The sequence below is a fragment of the Salmo trutta genome, chromosome 15 (genome assembly GCF_901001165.1).
Source record: "Salmo trutta chromosome 15, fSalTru1.1, whole genome shotgun sequence".
In the NCBI taxonomy this organism is placed as follows: domain Eukaryota; kingdom Metazoa; phylum Chordata; class Actinopteri; order Salmoniformes; family Salmonidae; genus Salmo; species Salmo trutta.
The window spans coordinates 51,944,616-51,964,243 of NC_042971.1; the positions used below are offsets into that span (position 1 = coordinate 51,944,616).

The following is a 19,628-nucleotide window of genomic DNA, read 5'->3' on the forward strand; positions in this document are numbered from 1 at the left end:
TACATGTGGTCAAGGATACTGAATGAATGTGAAACTTGAACAGGGCCTGAGAGAGACTAGTATTTACCATGAATACGGAATATAACTAGCCACGCCAAGACACATTAAGTAGACGTAACTATCAATGTTGGAATCGCAGATAACAATGTAACATTAGCAATTGCACATTTGTAACGTAGTAACAATTTTGTATCCTTGCGCGTTTCATTGGACTTCTACCCTTGCAGCGAACACTTCCTACAAGTTCTGCCAATCATGCCCATTGTTGTGTACTGCCATTGTGCATCATAGCCAATCATAAGGCTTGAATAAGAGAGACAGCCAATCAGGTAACTCGTTTTCTATTCCATTCGGCCAATTAGACATTGCGTAATGTTTTGCTATTGAACATTGTGCTGCAGCACTACTAGCCCGAGTAAAAACTACATTAGATGCAGTAGACTAGCTGGCTAGTATTGTTGAGAGGAAATATGGCTAAAGTTACGTTACAAGTTAACTGGTAAGTTAATTGTAGCTTTATCATATAATTCACCTACTTTACACATTAACTATGAACCGATTATGTGCTTATTGCGCGTATAACTAATGCGCTAGTTTCAATAATTGTCAAGATGTAACGTTCGCTAGCTAACGTTACACGTAAACGTTGATGCCTGCAAACCTGTCAGTTAGGCTAGCATGGTTAGCTAGCTAGACAGTAGGATCCAGCCAGCAACCAAACTGGAAACTGGCCAGGCATTCAATAGGTTGATACTGTATTAGCAAGCAGAAGGGTATTAGCTACGATATCCAGGCATATTTAGCTGGATAGCTATGTAACGGGGTTTATTCCCTTATCAAGGAGAGAACAATATTAAATCAAAGCAGCTGGTCGTGTTGACTGTGGAGGTTATGTTGCATGGTCAGTTGTTGTGACATGGTGCCATTCATGCAATCTTCCTTCCCTGTGAGCTATTTAATGGAAGCTATGACAGCTTATCTGTTTAATGCTGGTTAATGCTCTTGTCAGCTATATATCGCAAGGCTTCTCTAGGCATCTCTAAGCTGGGTATGCAAGTTATACTTTGAGTTAATCTGCCCCAGTGAAAATGAAAGTTTTCATCTCACATCACAGCCCTGGTCACTGTCTGTCTGGAGTTTAAAGGGACAGTTCACCCTGAAATCAATGTTTGTCATATGTTACTTTAGACATTTCTCCTCTATCTCCCGCAGGTATTAGACCCTCCCCCTCTATCTCCCTGTAGGTTGAGGGGGAGCTGTCTCCCTCCTTCCACCCATTCATTGACCCCCTCTATCTCCCCTGTAGGTATCAGACTCTTCCCCAGGTCGCGAGCCCATAAGCATGTCCACAGATGACAGTATCTCTGAGGATGTTTCAAGCCTGAGCCACTGCCATGCTGATGCCAATGGGGAAGGGGGCAAGGAGAGTGAGTCCTCAGAGGGCACCTCAGCAGCCTCGGGTCTGGGGCTTGGGTTGGGGCTAGCTGGGCTGGAGGAACGCAAATCCACCTCCAAGACTGCAGGGGGCGCTGTGGATGGGAGAGCTTATGACATGAACCCAGCATGCAGCCTCCCCCAGAAGATCAGGTGTGTGTAGAGAGACTGTGCTCTCTGACCGGAGGTGTAGGAGGTATGGAAAGTACAATCCATCCTAACCCCTTGTCCTAACACCTGTGTGTTGTGTTCCTCAGGAGTCTGTGTCTGAGTACAGAGGAGGCCTTTGGGTCTGGGAAGTGTCTTCCCTTCATCAACCCCTCCTCCCTGGAGACCCTCAGGGCCCTGGTACAGGAGATACAGAGTAGTGGGGAGACTGACCCGGAGATGTGGAAGGACTGTGAGGTAGGAATGTGTCTGTTTGGCAGTGTTGGTGTTTAACTACAAGATAGGTGGACAACACGGATATATAGGAGACTTTGTATTTAGTGTGGAAGGACTATCAAGTAGCAATACAGCAACTGATGGAGAAATGTCCATGGCAATTCATTTTTCAGAGAAGTGTGTGTTCTCTGAACTTCTCCCCGTAAAGGGTGACGTTGGCATGGTCATTATTCTCCTGCAGTGTGTTGGGCAGCCTCATCTCTCCGCTGTCGCTTCTGCTGTCCCTGTGGATCTCAGCTGTCAGCACACAAAGATACATACACACAATCGGTCCCCAGACTGCACACATCACGCCACTACAGCTGATCTCTTCAGACACGGGAGATGATTTGTGATGCAGCAGTGTCATCTCATCTCACACACAGAGGAAAACACACCGGGGAGATACATAGTACTGTATTCCCCAGCTTTGAATACAGGGATTTTTCTCAGTTGTCTTAATGACCTGCCCTTGTCTCCTCTTGTTCATTTTTCCTGATCTAAAAAAACACATGCTAGATTTCACTTGTCTAGTTTAGACTACCAGACCTGGGCTTCAGAACAATATTGTACCCCGAAATATGTATCTTTTTACTGCGTATGAATATGCGCAAACAGCAGAGTCTCAAAAAGGGAATCTGAGAGTTTTTTTTATGGGCTGTAATATCAGGTGCATACCCCCCTCCCTGGGTGCATGGCATAGTGCAACTGTTTCCCCTTTCTCACATCATAACTGGAGCACAGCTGCTTCCGGGTGCGCCTCGCACACACACACACACACACACAGACCCCAGCTGTCACTATTCTACCCTCCAATCAGAACATTTGACTATTTGCTATATTCATATTCACGCTGGACACCCATACCTCCAAGAACAACTCTTCCAATGCTCTGTATTGTGCTATGGTTTACAGACCTAATGTTGAAGATGTGTACGTGTGTTTGTTGAACAGGGCCGATGGCTGCATCTGTTTCAGCTAGTAGAGAAACAATACCAAGAGCAGATCTTGGCTCAGCAAGAACAGTACCAGTGCCAAATACAGGTCTGTACTACTATACTTGGCCTGTTCTAGAATCATCGATGATGCATGTAATGATGCCTGTTTACACTGTGATTGTTTTTCTCTTCCAGCTGATTCAGGATGAGATCAAAGCCTTAGTTCAGCTCCAGAACCGCCAGACCAGCACACAGACACACCACGATTACCCATATACCCCTACTGCTACCACCAACACACAGACGCATCACGATTACCCATCTACTCTGTCTACTATCACACAGACACACCCAGACTACACCTCTTCCCCTGTTGTTACTACCAAGGACTACCCTTCACCCCCCACTTCCACTTCCAACCCCAACCACCCCTCAACCTGCACGGACCTTCCCAATGGGAACTCGCCCCTCTCTGCTCCCCCCACCTCCCTCTTTGTCCCCCAACCCATTTTGAGCTCCACCTCCCCTCAGCCCCCACCCCCCCGGCCAGGGCTGGTCACCCCAGGAGAGAGGTGTGCTGATGGGGCAGGGACGGAGCTATGCAGTGGGTACGGGACCCTGTCGGCCTGGGGCACAGGGCTGGAGGGGACAGTGACTCCGGGGGGAGCAGAGGAGACAGGCCAGGTGGAAGAGGAGCCTAGCTGGTCCCTTCACCTCCAGGACGACACAGAGATCACTCTGATTGGCCAGAAGGGTCAACAGAGGAGCGCCTCGGCCAATGAGGTGGCTCTTAGAGCCAATCCTAGTCCACAACCTGAGCAGCAGAGAACCTCCAGCCAACCGCTGACGTCCTGGGCTCAAAAACAGAGACGCAGCAAACCCAAGAAGAGCAGGGGAGGGCAGGCCCAACATCCCCAGGCCTCCCCCTCACCCCTTCAGGCCCCGTCCCTGGGCCAGAGCGACCCTCAGACCTCTTCCCCCCAGGAGCAGCAGCCCAGCTCTGGGAAGAGCCCCAGAGACAGCCCCCTGGACAACACTGACCTCCAGGACCAGGTATGTCTAGCACCGGACGACACACACCTGTTCCATTAGAATTTATTGTAGCTAGATAAAATGATGTAAAACTCTTTGGATTACTAGAGTCAGTACAGGGCTCTGGCATTGTGTTATATCACCATGTATTTTGTCTGTGTGTGTCACTGTTATGGAGCGACTTCAGTGCCAATAGAAATTGTATTTGAATTTCATAATTTAGAATTTGTATTAGGATATTGAATTTGAATGTAATATTTTTGGATGTTTAATGCACAAATTGAATCATTGAATTCATAAATTGAACTTGTATTTCATGATTTGAAACTGAATTGAATGAATATTGCATTCAGTTTAAAAATTTTAATTGAATATTCAAATTGAAAATTATATATTCAGTTTAAATATGGTAGATATTGCATTCATTGACTGTGTATCAAGTTTACAAACCATCATTTCAAGTTAATCAAAGTTTCATATATTCAACTTCTCATATGCATTCAGATTCAGTTCTCTAAATTCAGATTCAAAACCAGAGACAACATCCTGGTACTTTGCCAACCAGGAATCAAACACTCTCTGTGGTAAACAGAAGCTTCTGGTGGGTTCTGAAGCCAATATGCCATGCTGCATTTATGTTCTTCCTTTGAATTTGTCTCTAGCGTTTGAACCGCTTTGCCTATAAACTATTATGACCCCATTGCTGAAAGCTAAGACACTCTAGAGCATGGATGTGCTTTCTGTTCTCCTCTATGATGATCACAGGCCACGCTATAAGGGAGTGTCACAAAAAGAATTTGGCCGCCATACGAATACAGTTGAAGAGCACAGTCGTAGTCCTTCTAAGGATAGCCTTTCCACTCTATCTAATCTTGCTCTTGTGACTGACTGGGTTCGAACCAGGTCACCTCTGTGTCACAAGACTGTGTTAGCCCACTTAGATAAAGCCCATGGGGATTTGTTTAGGAAGCTAACTCAAGTCTCCAGCAAGGTTAAACGAACCACCTCGGTTACATTTCACCTCCCTTTGACCTCCTACTCAGAGATCACGGCACCAATATAACTGATTGGGTTCGAAATCAGGCCTACTGCACAACAACCCTTTCTGTGGCATACAGAAGCAGAAGGATCTGTGCACCTCATTTAATGAGAGTGCGACAGAGGTGGTTTAGTGATCCAGCCATGTGAGCAGTAGCCTCGTAATTACCAGACCTATTACCGTGTGTAGCGAACCATTCATGGAAGCTCGCGAGATCAGCCTGCTCGCGAGGCTATGTGAGGAGCAACCTTAGCTGAGACATGAAGACGTGTAAGTTTGTCTGACGGGGTTCTAACCCAGGGCTCCTGTGTGCCAGACAATGTAACTGTTCAGGTCTCAGACAAGTTACTCATCAGAGAAGGGTGGCCACTTCGCCCCCCTTTCAACTCCTCCTTGAAGAGACCCCGCCAAGTCACAGGACCAATGCCTAGGCTTTAGCTTAACTAGCTAACACAGTGTTAACCGTATAATGACTACCATTGACGGAGACTTGAAACCATGGGCGGACTGGGACCATAAATCGAACCTGGCATTTCTAGCACACTGGCCAATCCTTTTCTTGAGGTCCCCACACTGGCCCATTATTTTCCTTCAGTCCCCCATTATTAGCCCCTCTGTGCTAAAAATTGACCAGCCCGTCTGGCATTTGCCCGAAATGCAAAATGGCCAGTCCGCCCCAACTTGAATCTAGCCTATCACAAAATAAAACCTCAAACTTACACATCTCCAGGTCTCAGGCAAGGTTCTCATCACATAAGCATGGATCACCAAACCAGGTGAGTAACCTTGCTGGATCTTGAAGACTTGTATTAAGTGTAGCAGATGGGGATCAATGAAACTCACTCCTCAGCCTGAAGTGGCGCCCTTTGCGCAATTGAAGGCCTTGTTCAATAGCGCGGTTGGTTATAACGGTTCATAGCCAAAATGGTTCAAATGCTAGAGCCAAATTCATTGGAAGAAAATAAATTCAATATGCCACTTTGGCTTCAGAAACCTTAAGTTTCTGTCTACCACAGTGAGTGTTAGATTCTATTTGTTCTTCTATACATTTCCTGGCTGAAAAGGTACCAGGATGTTGTCTCTGGTTTTGAATCTGAATTTAGAAAACAGAATTTGAAAATTGAATCTGAATGCATCTGAAAAGTTGAAAATATGACATTTTGATCAACTTGAAATGATCGTTTATAAACTACAATATCTACCATATTGAAATTGAATATATCAAATATTGAACTTGAATATTTAATTAAAAATAAATAGCATTTTAAAACTGAATGCAATATTCATTAAATTCAGTTTTAAATCATGAAATACAAGTTCAATTTCTGAATTCAATGATTCAATTTGTGCATTATAAATAAATAAACATTTATAGAATTCAAATAAAATTTCTGTTGGCAATGAAATGGCCTCCATACATTGTCTGCCCTCCTTTGGAAGCATTTAGAAAAGGACTCGACACTGTGTCTGCCCTCCTTTGGAAGCATTTAGAAAAGGACTCGACACTGTGTCTGCCCTGCTTTGGAAGCATTTAGAAAAGGACTCGACACTGTCTGCCCTGCTTTGGAAGCATTTAGAAAAGGACTAGAGAAAGCGTTGGGTCTCCTTCTCTTCTCTCTCTCCTCTCTTCATTTAATCTCTCTGTTTTCAGCATGGGTGGGCTGCTCCCTCCACCAACTCCTTCCCTCTGAGGAGGAGTGACAGCCTCATGTCTGAGGTCTCAGGTAACAACACAACACAGCTCTTTGTATTCTTATTATAATAAGCTGTTTCCGTGTTCCAACACAAGCTTTCTGTTTGATAGCTGTAACAAAGGCACGTCACGTTGAATTTAGTTTTTTTGTTTTTACATACAGCCTACAGTAAACGAATGAAAATGCTATTTTGTTGTTTAAAATGAAAAAATGTATATTCTGATGTTACCGAACACCGTCATGAACACAACCAAATGATTATTTTAGAGAGAGCATTTCTGAAATGTATTAATTACACTGTCAGAATGACTGCTCGTTATTTTGATGAGTGGTGCCTCGAGGCCCAGCGGTTCTAGTGTTAAACATTGGCCTACATACTGAGTGATCTTGTTGAATCACACTGTTGCCTTCGCTGCAGCAGTAGTTCTGGAATGCTGTAATGCTAAGTGCTTGTAGTAAAGTTAGTTATGAAACAGTGTAGGTCTGAGGTTGTTATAATGTAGTAAGAGGTGCCTTCTTGTCCTTGAGGTCTGACATACTGGCGTCTGGATGAGAGGGAGCTCTACTGCCCTCTACCTGACAGCTTTGACAGTGGCGCCTACCTCCTGCTGCAGGAGGCCTCTATCAGTCTGGTAGGTGAATGACAAAAGGACAATCCAAACTTGTTCCACCTAAATACAATGTTTGTTTTCATTGTGCTGAAAAAGTTAGTCTCTAACCCATCTGCATTAGGGGAATTCTACAATATGCATTACGAGAAATTTGCAGACCTCAATCCCAAGTAAAATAAATGATTGCTCCTTCTCCCGCCATTGTGTTAGTTGTTGAGTGTGTCTGTGTCTCCCAGACCTCTCCAGAGTGTGTCTCTGTGTCTCCCAGACCTCTCCAGAGTGCGTCTCCCAGACCTCTCCAGAGTGCGTCTCCCAGACCTCTCCAGAGTGCGTGTGTTGTTCTGACAGTGTCTGTCTCTATCTTCCTCCTCCAGACCTCTCCAGAGGAACAGAAGCTGTCTCTCAGAGAGATCTACCACAACAAGCAGAGAACTGAGTCCAAACGCACCAACTGGGACCTCTCTCGCACATGCAGCCCCACATCACCACAGGTACAGACACACAGACACACAGACAGACAGACACTAGCTCCAACTCTACTCCTCTCTCTGTTCTAGGTGTTAACTCTAGATCCCACTGTTCACCTCCGTCAGTCAGACCGGACCTCCGGCTTCACCTCGCCCTCCCACTTCAGCAGCCCATCGTACCCCACCCTGCCGCACCTCTACCCCCGCGTTGGCACCCCCTGTACCCCAGTTAGCCCAGACAGCATGTCCGAGGGCAGTGCCAACCCCGGGGACACAGACTGCCCCTCCAATGCCTCTAGCCTCTCTGCCACCGCACCTACCCCAGCCAGGGTAGCCTCTGCTCGGATAAAACTGGCCCCATCATCCCCCTCTACTTCCAAGCCCCTGGTGCTCCCCAGCAGCCAGCAGCGCAAGGCCTTGGCCACTCAGGCCAGTGAGGACGAGGGGAGCAACACACACACCAGCAACCTGATGAAACGGGCTGTGTCTGGGAAGCACATGCACTCCCACACACTCTCCCGGGGCAACCCTCGTATGGAGAAAGCGGCATCGCTGGAAGACCCTGTGGTCGTCTCTCTGTGAGTGGCCAGAGGCTGGTTATGTTTTTATATATTCAGCCACACTAATATTGTTGAGTCTATATACCAGAGGAACTAGCAGTAGAATAACCCGTGTAACTGATGCATACTGAGCAGTAGAATAACCCGTGTAACTGATGCATACTGAGCAGTAGAATAACCCGTGTAACTGATGCATACTGAGCAGTAGAATAACCCGTGTAACTGATGCATACTGAGCAGTAGAATAACCCGTGTAACTGATGCATACTGAGCAGTAGAATAACCCGTGTAACTGATGCATACTGAGCAGTAGAATAACCCGTGTAACTGATGAATACTGAGCAGTAGAATAACCCGTGTAACTGATGCATACTGAGCAGTAGAATAACCCGTGTAACTGATGCATACTGAGCAGTAGAATAACCCGTGTAACTGATGCATACTGAGCAGTAGAATAACCCGTGTAACTGATGCATACTGAGCAGTAGAATAACCCGTGTAACTGATGCATACTGAGCAGTAGAATAACCCGTGTAACTGATGCATACTGAGCAGTAGAATAACCCGTGTAACTGATGCATACTGAGCAGTAGAATAACCCGTGTAACTGATGCATACTGAGCAGTAGAATAACCCGTGTAACTGATGCATACTGAGCAGTAGAATAACCCGTGTAACTGATGCATACTGAGCAGTAGAATAAACCCGGGTAACTGATGCATACTGAGCAGTAGAATAACCCGTGTAACTGATGCATACTGAGCAGTAGAATAACCCGTGTAACTGATGCATACTGAGCAGTAGAATAACCCGTGTAACTGATGCATACTGAGCAGTAGAATAACCCGTGTAACTGATGCATACTGAGCAGTAGAATAACCCGTGTAACTGATGCATACTGAGCAGTAGAATAACCCGTGTAACTGATGCATACTGAGCAGTAGAATAACCCGTGTAACTGATGCATACTGAGCAGTAGAATAACCCGTGTAACTGATGCATACTGAGCAGTAGAATAACCCGTGTAACTGATGCATACTGAGCAGTAGAATAACCCGTGTAACTGATGCATACTGAGCAGTAGAATAACCCGTGTAACTGATGCATACTGAGCAGTAGAATAACCCGTGTAACTGATGCATACTGAGCAGTAGAATAACCCGTGGTAACTGACTGGCAGTACGAGCAGTAGAATAACCCGTGTACTGATGCATACTGAGCAGTAGAATAACCCGTGTAACTGATGCGTACTGAGCAGTAGAATAACCCGTGTAACTGATGCGTACTGAGCAGTAGAATAACCCGTGTAACTGATGCATACTGAGCAGTAGAATAACCCGTGTAACTGATGCATACTGAGCAGTAGAATAACCCGTGTAACTGATGCATACTGAGCAGTAGAATAACCCGTGTAACTGATGCATACTGAGCAGTAGAATAACCCGTGTAACTGATGCATACTGAGCAGTAGAATAACCCGTGTAACTGATGCATACTGAGCAGTAGAATAACCCGTGTAACTGATGCATACTGAGCAGTAGAATAACCCGTGTAACTGATGCATACTGAGCAGTAGAATAACCCGTGTAACTGATGCATACTGAGCAGTAGAATAACCTGTGTAACTGACTTCCTATCCTCCCCTCTTTCTCCAGGCTGAGAGAGAATCTGAGGGAGAAACACTGTCGTCATGTAGCTGATCTGAAGGCTTACTATGAGGCAGAGATCAAACTCCTCAGAGACAAACTGGACCTGAGAGACCTGCCACACGACCTAGAGCAGAGCAACCGCACACTCAGACAGAGGTGTGTGTGTGTGTGCGCGCACGCTTGTTTTACTATCCTCGTGGGAACCGGAAATCCCCAAAGTCCCCACATGGATAGTAAAATAAGGAAAATTCTCCCTTGTGGGGACAAAGACCATTTTAGGCTTAGGGGTTAGGTTTAGGGTTAGAATTGGGGTTAGGGCTGTCTGTGTGTGTGTGAGATCTAACCTGGGGTTGTTGTAATACCAGGTGTGCCCAGCTAAAGAGTGCTCTGTCTGAAGCCAGCAGCTGTATCCAGGAGCTGGAGAACAAGAACTCCATCCTGGAAAAACAACTGGTAAGATGCCTTTTATACCCCTAGAGGTGTGTGTGTGTGTGTGTGCGTAACAAGCTCTGCTTTCTCTGACAGGCTGACTGGCCGGAGCGCTACGACACAGCCTGCTCCACGGCAACCTCCCTGCAGCAGCGATTGGACGAAAGCAGGCGGTCAGTCAGGGAGAAGGACGCCTCGGCTGGCCACCTTAGGACCCGGGTCCGGCAGCTAGAGGAGGCCTTGGAGAACACCTGCAGAGAAACACAAGAGAAGGAGGCCAGGACGGAGAGGGAGTACAAGATGCTGCAGGACGTGAGTTCTGCACTTATACTAAACTAGTTAAGTAAACCCAAATCTCTGGTCTCTGACTGTCTGGGAAAGACTACTTTCTAGGTGTTGTAGTTTGAGAGATCTCCTGCAGAACTGTACCTCTGTGTTTTCAACACCAACCAGTCTTTTATATGAGCAGCTTATTTATTACCTACTGATGTGTGCAGATGGTCTTGTAATAATTGGCTATTTGGCTGTAGCTCAAGTGTGTGTGTGTGTGTGTGTGTGTGTGTGTGTGGCGCCATGATGACTGAAGGGTTGTGTGTTTTTGCCTCCTCAGCTGCTGGGGGAATATGACTCTCTGAGGAAAGAGCACGAGGGGCTGAAGGTAACTGATCTATTAGTGAAGTCTGTTTCTGTGTTAATCCACCTCGACAAGAACAGGTGACACGTTGTTGTACTAATATCTCAACCTTATTTCTCTGTCAACAGGACAACCTGGTGTCTTCAGAGAACAAGCTGTTTGATGCCAACGAGCAGATCTCTAGACTAAAAAGGTAACATCAAGCATGCAACACCAAGACCTGCAGGGACACCTTATTTCTTTGTCTTGTCTATGAAAACCAACATCTATAGGATAGATAAGCTAGGTGAATCATGACAGAGTTTGGAATTTGTCCATATCTGCCATCAGTTGTTGAGGTACCGGAGTGACATGATGCAGGATCCTTTATGACTAAGAGAGAGTTCTTCTCTTGGTGACTGTCTATTTTGGCAACCAAAGTATAGACAGGACCTGCATGTATCGTGTGCCAGCTTTTCTTTCTTTGTCATTTTTTGGACCCAGCAACAGTGGAGAGATATAGGATGTCTGTCCTATCACCCACACATTCTTCTCTGTCTGGTCTGGTCTGGTCTGGTCTGGTCCGTCCGTCCGTCCGTCCGTCCGTCCGTCCTTCCTTCTCAGGGTGATCTGTAACAGTCTTCCCCCTCTGTCTGTCTGTGCCCCTCTCCTCCTCAGGGTGATCTGTAACAGTCTTCCCCCTCTGTCTGTCTGTGCCCCTCTCCTCCTCAGGGTGATCTGTAACAGTCTTCCCCCTCTGTCTGTCTGTGCCCCTCTCCTCCTCAGGGTGATCTGTAACAGTCTTCCCCCTCTGTCTGTCTGTGCCCCTCTCCTCCTCAGGGTGATCTGTAAGATGGAGAGCCAGGTGAATCAACTGGATTATGTGAACCAGGCCAGGAATCGCCAGGCCGTCCACAACCACACACAGTCCTCTGGAGCTGGGTAAGGTCTCTTCAACTCATGCATCCATGTTGTGCTTCCATTAAGCTGTTGTTAACCCCCTCCAGTCTGTCTGTAAGTTTGACAGTTGCTGTTTTTACTGTTAACCCTCTCCAGTCTGTACCACCATCCGGACCTGCTGCTGTCCCCCAGCAAACACCCTCGCCAACCAGAATCCACATATAGGATATCTCCTTGCCCTCAAACTGACCAATCACACAGCGCCAGGAAGTCTCCTCATCCTCAAACTGACCAATCACAGAGTTACAGGATGTCTCCTTGCCCTCAAACTGACCAATTGGGCAGCTACAGGAAGTCTCCCTGTCCTCAAACTGACCAATCAGGCAACTCGGTCCACACTGGCAGCAGGAGGTATGGTTGAGGTTAACTTGTGGTTGTAGTGTTAACTTCAGAATACCTCCTCTTAATTCCTTTTCCCCTTGATTTAACCATGCTGACCAAAGCTGACCAGTTTACCTCACCCTTGTCCTGTTTTGTCTTGTAGGTGTTCGTGCCCTCCAGAGAGTGAGCAGCCCCAGAACCAGGGTGGGGGTGTGAGGGAGGCTCGGGGGCCTCTGACCCCACTGATGAGGGCCCTGATAGAGCTTGATGAGACCAGGACCACTGAGGGCCGGGCCCCCTGTAAGACCAGCCACACTACCGCTGACTCACTTTCACTGGCCTACTGTAAGACACAGTCCTCATCCCACAGTAGGCCTTCCACTCACTAACTCATGTCACTCTCCACTCAATCGTTAGTGCTGGGCTGGAACACTGGCCTTCAGCATGACTCATTCATTGGCTCCAGTCTTACATTTTCTGCTAACGCTAGCTTTTACCATGGAGGTTGTGTTTCCCCTGACCTCAGCCATTTGGATATTTGTTTTTCCTTTCATCTGATACCAACATTTTAAGATTCTCTGTCTCGTGAAAATGTAGTGATTTGCAAACGGATATTATCTTGGCAGTGCTAAGGAACTTAGCAGCTCGAAGTTGAAACAACCTGTTTGATTCTCTACTCTGAAGTTTTTACTGTTGATGGGTCTTTCGATGTGGTTCACTCTGAAAGCATCCGTTTCTGGGAGTGTTTTTCTCTCATTTCTGTCCTTTGTCTCTATGTATCTGTCTGTGTTGCAGGGTTGGGCAGCCGGAGGCCTACTGTTGGCTTCATAGAGAGAAACCACAGAGAACCACAAACACAGGATCGTGCCAGGGCTATGGAGGATGTGGCTGGCCTAGAGACGGGAATGTCCGGGACAGTCAGGGGTGTGGCTCTGCTGAGAGCCCAGAGAAGTCTGTCTCCTGAAGGCCACAGGTCCTCCTCTCTGCCCCCCCGCACCCAGAGGACCACCTTCCCCCCTACTACACCCAGTACGTCTGTTTTTCTCATCACTCCTTTATAGGGGTTGGGTTGAATGCATTCAGTTGTGCTACTGACTAGGTATCCTCTTTCTCTTCCTGGTGTATACTCTATTACTTAATGTGTACTTTTGTGTATGTGGAGACTAGTTCATTATGTTAAGTGATTTCACTAATCTAGTGTTATTTTGTTTTAGCTAAGAGGGAGACCCTAATGATGCCTCTGTCAGCTAAGTCCAGCCCCAAACGCTGTCCTGCAGAGAACTACTCCACTGCCTTTGGCAACCCACCACCACGACAACAGCTACACAACAGGTAGTAGTACCTGTGGACTACAGGACCCTTCCTTAGCTGTCTTTGCACCCTTGGTTAAAATGCTTACTGTTTGTTACGTGTGTGATCGCTCCAACTCCAGCTACGGTATTTGATATGTTGAGCCTTAGAGTTCAGAGTTGTGATTGTCTGTTTCAGGTTTGACGTGGCGTTAGACCAGAGACGCCACTCCTTCCACAACTCCAGCCCCAGGAAGAGACTGTTCCCAGAAGGTTTTTGACTTACCTCCCTGACTCCTGGTTCGTGTGTTCAATTGAATAGTTCCCTATCACTACTGCCCTGTTTCTTTCTCCTCCAGCCTCCCAGCGGTCGTCTGGTGGCTCAGTGGAGTCCTCAGGCAGTGTTGACCCCCAGGAGTGTGTCTTTGGGCTGGGCTGGCAGGAGCAAGGGACTGGGGGGGGGTCATGCTCAGACCTCCAGGACCCAGGGACAGACCTCCAGACCAGGCTCCACTCCCTGGCCGACGCTGAGAGGATGTTAGACGAGCTCACTATGGAGAAACAACAGGTGAGACAGACTGTTACAAGGTTCTTATAGATACACTATGACAGGGACAGGCCACTCACTAGCAATGTACAATTTCCACAAGACCAAACATGCCTTTTACCCATAGCCCTACCCCTAGACACCTGTACAGTGCATTTGGAAAGTATTCAGACCCCTTCCCTTTTTCCACATTTTGTTACGTTACAGCCTTATTCTAAAATGGATTCAATATAATGACAAAGCGGAAACAGGTTTTTTAAATTTTTTTGCAAATGTATAAAACAACAACAACTGAAATAGCTTATTTACATAAGTATTCATATCCTTTGTTATGAGACTCGAAATTGAGCTCAGGTGCATCCTGTTCCCATTGATCATACTTGAGATGTTTCTACAACTTGATTGGAGTCCACCTGTGGTAAATTCAATTGATTGGACATGATTTGGAAAGGCACACACCTGTCTATATAAGGTCCCACAGGTGACAGTGCATGTCAGAGCAAAAACCAAGCCATGAGGTCGAAGGAATTGTCCGTAGAGCTCCGAGTCAGGATTATGTCGAGGCACAGATTTGGAGAAGGGTAGCAAAAAATGTCTGCAGCATTGAAGGTCGACAAGAACACAGTGGCCTCCATTTTTAAATGGATGAAGTTTGGAACCACCAAGACTCTTCCTAGAGCTGGCTGTCCAGCCAAACTGAGCAATCGAGGGAGAAGAGCCTTGGTCAGCGAGGTGACCAAGTGCCCGATGGTCACTGACAGAGCTCCAGAGTTCCTCTGTGGAGATGGGAGAACCTTCCAGAAGGACAACCATCTCTGCAGCACTCCACCAATCAGGCCTCTATGGTAGAGTGACCAGACAGAAGCCACTCCTCAGTAAAAGGCACATGACAGCCCGCTTGGAGTTTGCCAAAAGGCACCTAAAGGGCTCTCAGACCATGAGAAACAAGATTCTCTGGTCTGATGAAACCAAGATTGAATTTTTTGCCCTGAATGCCAAGCATCACATCTGGAGTAAACCTGGCACCATCCCTACGGTGAAGCATGGTGGTGGCAGCATCATGTAGTGGGGATGTTTTTCAGCGGCAGGGACTGGGAGATTAGTCAGGATTGAGGGAAAGATGAATGGAGAAAACTACAGAGATATCCTTAATGAAAACCTGCCCCAGAGCGCTCAGGACCTCAGACTGGGGCCAAAGGTTCACCTTCCAACAGGACAACGACCCTAAGCACACAGCCAAGACAACGCAGGAGTGGCTTCGGGACAAGTCTCAATGTTCTTGAGAGGCCCAGCCAGAGCCCAGACTTGAACCCGAGAGACCTGAAAATAGCTGTGCAGCGACGCTCCCCATTCAACCTGACAGAGCTTGAGAGGATCTGCAGAGAAGAATGGGAGAAACTCACCAAATACAGGTGTGCCAAGCTTGTAGCGTCATACCCAAGAAGACTCGAGGCTGTAATCACTGCCAGAGGTGCTTCAGAAAAGTGAAGGGTCTGAATACTGATGTAAATGGGTTATTTCAGTTTTTTATTTTTTTGCAAAAATGTCTTAACCTGTGTGTGTGTGTGTGTGTGTGTGTGTGTGTGTGTGTGTGTGTGTGTGTGTGTGTGTGTGTGTGTGTGTGTGTGTGTGTGTGTGTGTATATATATTGCTGAGGATAAAAAATAACAATTTAATCAATTTTAGAATAAGGCTGTAACGTAACAAAATGTGGAAAAAGGGAAGGGGTCTGAATACACTGTAGATCTGTAAAGATTGGATGGCAACAAGCAATGCAGTGGAATCGACCTACCAGAGCAATATTACCATGTAGTTCATATCCATCCAAACTCTTTGAAATCTACAGAGAGTTCCTAGGGACAGGGGCTAGGAGTTTAGTTTGGGTAACGTTGATTCTGGTATTGCACTGCTTTGTATTTTATTAATGGTTTATATCTATTAATGACGGAGGCAGTCCTCCTAATATATTCCTGTTATATAACCTGGCTTTCTGGTTTTACAACCACTCCACTCTTAATGACTTCTATTTATAGCTGGATTGATATATTCTGCCTGTCCTGTCCCGCTCTGCTCTGTTTTGACTGAGGGGTGCTAACCCCGTTACCCGTCAGCAAGCTTACGTATACTCCTGCGTCTGCCCAGCGCAACACACACACACACACACACACACACTGCAGGGCAGCCTGGTTAATCTGATTTAATCTGAGTGCTATGAAGTGAGTTGATGCGTTGGTTATATATTTACTTATTCATGGTATTAATTTATTAATTTGTGTGTGTTTTGTGCAGATTGAGTCAGCGTTGAGCCGGATGCCTGGATCTGGTGGGAGGGTGAGCTTACAGACCAGGTTAGATGAGGTAAGGTCACAGTCACACCAAACCTGCTCGGCCTCATTACATATCAGTAAAAACCATGACTGGGTTGAACATTCCGATTTTTGTTGTTGTCAGGAACATGTTTGTTTGAGGAAGTAGACTCTTGTATGGCAATTTGAATGTTATTTTAAATTGAACACTACAGAGATGGGATATCACTTCAAAACCGAGGTCTTTGTGTACGGTATGTGTGAATGTTTATAGCTATTCTAGCTAAATGACTGTTCCCCTACTCCCCAGGTGGCCTTAGAGAACCGTCTAGAGAGAGTAAACCGTGACCTGGGTTCCATCCGCATGACCCTGAAGAGGTTCCACGTTCTACGCTCCTCTGCCAACATATAGGGTTTTTATTAGATGACGTCATAGGCAGGGCCTAGAGTTTTTCTGGTCAGTTTGCATGGTCAGGAAATACTCCTGGTCCTAGCTATAGATGACTAGATATCAACTCTGTCCTAGTTATAGAACTAGTTATAGTTTTCTGTGCTGTAGATTGATGCAGAGCCCATATTGTCCTCTCTTAACTCTGTCTCTGTATCATGACCCACAGTCTTTTCTACACATATAACTCAGGGATATTTTTCTAGATGTTTGGAAGAGCTCACTATTTGTGGAGTATATTTTTTTGAAATGCGCAGATTTGTAAAGTCGTTTACTTTTTTTTAGATGTTTAAAAGATACAAATATTATATGCTTTACTTGCCATATTCAGGTCAATTATGTCTTTTTTTTTTTTCAATATGAATGGAAGAACCTCCTAATATCCAGCAGAGACATGTACCCATCTGGAATGTACCACTGTCATCTCTGTCGACATTTTTATTCATCGTATGCCGCATACAATTGTATTTATTACATTGCATTTTTATGTGTTCATTACAATGGTGCATTTAAAAAAATAATTATAATAATAATCTTTATACCCTACAATGTTCAATTCTTAAAATGTTGTATGACCAAGCTAGTATTATATTCTTCAGTTTCACCATTTACTTGATCCTTTACAAAAACCTTGTATTGTAGCACATTTTTAATTGCTTTCCTTTTTCCATTTTTATATACATTTTTTGAACATTCCATTTGTTTTGTGTTAATTCCATGTTGTGAAGGGAGGGATTTCACCAGTAGCTAACCACTCTCTCTTCTCTGTATACTATGGATCTCATACAAAAACCAAACCAGCACACATTTTGAAATAATAAACCCACACAAGTACGCTGCTCCACAAATTATTGTAATGCATGGTAGTTGCACAGTTTCAGTTTCTTTGGTTGTGTTTTATATATTTTTTTGGCAGTTTGCAATGACTTGAAATGAACCTCACTGGAACAAAAATGTACTGTTTGCTCACAATAAATAATGCTTACATTATTACAACACTTATGTGGGTTGTCATTACCAGTTTTTTTTTTTTTAACTAGGCAAATCGGTTAAGAACAAATTCTTATTTACAATGACGGCCTACACCAGCCAAACCCGGACGACGCTGGGCCAATTGTGCGCCGCCCTATGGGACTCCCAATTACAGCCAGATGTGATACAGCCTGGATTCGAACCAGCGTGTCTGTAGTGACGCCTCAAGCACTGAGATTCAGTGCCTTAGACCGCTGTGCCACAGTCAGAGGCCTCATCTGTATAGAATAAATAGTTTCTGTTACACAATTCATTCAAAGATATTCAACTTGGCCATCAGTGTCCAAAACTGGGTGCATGACTACTGTTGATTTAGTACATTTGTACTCTACTGTAGGTCTTCATGTTTTCTAAAGCACCTTGTAGAGGTACCGTTCAGGTCTGCGATTAGTCTGTAGCCACTGGGGGGCGCTTTCGGTCTAGCCGACAGTACAGGACATGTATATGAAGTTGGATATACTGTATGATTAGGATTGGCAATGCTTTAGCGACGTAACATGTAGCATACAACCACGACCTGGTCATTTGCTACGTTATTTTCCAATAGAAGGATAATGTTGCCAATGTTTTGGCTGTCAATGAACGGCAGTGAGACCGGAGGAACTTAAGCAGTCAGCTTTATTCTCAAAGGGGAAACAGCAGGCAGACATCCAAATAAGTGGAATGGCATTCAGACTAGAATAGCTGGACAAATAGTCTGTCAAAGGAACTTGATGAAGAGAGGTCTTGGGATAGATAGTCTTCTTTTTGGTGCCAGTCGTGGTCAGGCAGACAGTAAAGGGACTCAATGCGTTGACGGCAGTGCCGCTATTGGAGCAAAATACGTGGATGGATGCAGAATTATTTGCACATTTGCTGGGTTAGCTTGCTAAAGTATAGCCTGCCATTTTATTTAGGTGTCATTGGTTATAGTTAAGCAATTTCTTAGCCAATAAAGTGTATTTGGAGAAATTCCAGGAAATCGAACAGCGCATTGGAAGAATGCAGTGAGTTTCCATCACATTGCTGGTGAGTGTTCTAGAATCTTGACTTGGAGTTTGGTTGAAGACAGCGAGCAGCTCGAGAGCTGAGGCCATATGCAGTGGTGTAGTGGAGGTTATACGCATGTATACGACACATATTTTTCATTGGACATTGCGTATACACTGTTTAATCCCCACGATGCGTATCAAAATAGTGTTGTGGAAGTATACAATAAACCATATCAATGAATAATGCTGATTGAACAGATCAGAATGTCAGACCCGGCGCCAGGAAAAGGTGACTAAGGGCCCATTTGAAACCGGCGAGGGGGCAAATCAATGTATTAATTTTTTTGTGGGGGGGGGGGGGGGGGTGCATTGGAATTATATTGAATTCTACTTATATCACAATAAACATGAAGTTCAAATGCCTAGACTCTGAGATCATTGAGTGCTTTTAAAGTGACAGGTAGGCTACAGATTTCGTGCCAATCCGCTGCACTGTAACAACACAATGGACAGCGCTCTGCACACTAAAGCGAGGCCGTTTTGGTAATGAATGTAGGCTACAAGAGATATTCACCTATTACAAACAGCCTATGTGAATGCAACCATACACACAGCAGTCTAACCAAAATAAAGGCAACTAAAAGCTGAAAGTAGTTGCCTAGTTAATCATGCATGCAAACAAAAATAGTGAATAACAGTTTGGTTTAGAATACTGACACAACGGCGAATGGAACGAATGAATGCGAACAGACCACGGTACCTGGTAGGCTAGTAGGCCTAGTAAACAAAATATCAGGTTTATACAGGCATGACACAATCTATATTTAGGTTAGTTTTCTTAAACAGTAAACAAACGCAGTAAACA

General features: G+C 45.5%; 1 protein-coding gene across 2 annotated transcripts; it reads left to right on the top strand.

The window, feature by feature from the left end:
* Positions 1 to 364: 364 nt before the first annotated feature.
* Positions 365 to 17,758, top strand: LOC115149304 (M-phase phosphoprotein 9). 2 transcript variants are annotated; one of them, XM_029692053.1, is made up of 23 exons: positions 365 to 499; positions 1,307 to 1,587; positions 1,692 to 1,839; positions 2,812 to 2,901; positions 2,991 to 3,848; positions 6,518 to 6,590; positions 7,089 to 7,192; positions 7,546 to 7,662; positions 7,729 to 8,216; positions 9,854 to 10,003; positions 10,213 to 10,300; positions 10,373 to 10,588; positions 10,887 to 10,934; positions 11,039 to 11,103; positions 11,730 to 11,831; positions 11,946 to 12,200; positions 12,334 to 12,515; positions 12,966 to 13,199; positions 13,385 to 13,502; positions 13,659 to 13,732; positions 13,819 to 14,027; positions 16,296 to 16,364; positions 16,623 to 17,758. In XM_029692053.1, the coding sequence occupies exons 2-23, from the start codon at positions 1,343 to 1,345 to the stop codon at positions 16,722 to 16,724; spliced, it is 4,035 nt and encodes a 1,344-aa protein (XP_029547913.1). In that variant the 5' UTR covers positions 365 to 499; positions 1,307 to 1,342; the 3' UTR covers positions 16,725 to 17,758. The 2 variants fall into 2 exon arrangements, with proteins under 2 accessions (XP_029547913.1, XP_029547914.1); XM_029692054.1 differs by having other exon boundaries at positions 366 to 499; positions 12,334 to 12,470.
* Positions 17,759 to 19,628: the final 1,870 nt, after the last annotated feature.

What these genes read in the sequence shown, in the direction of transcription:
- LOC115149304 (XM_029692053.1), top strand. Translation starts at nt 1,343, where the DNA reads ATGTCCACAGATGACAGTATCTCTGAGGATGTTTCAAGCCTGAGCCAC. An exon ending in AGTACCAGTGCCAAATACAG is followed by an intron (nt 2,902 to 2,990) that starts GTCTGTACTACT and finishes TTTCTCTTCCAG; the next exon opens with CTGATTCAGGATGAGATCAA. An exon ending in CTTCCCCCCTACTACACCCA is followed by an intron (nt 13,200 to 13,384) that starts GTACGTCTGTTT and finishes ATTTTGTTTTAG; the next exon opens with CTAAGAGGGAGACCCTAATG.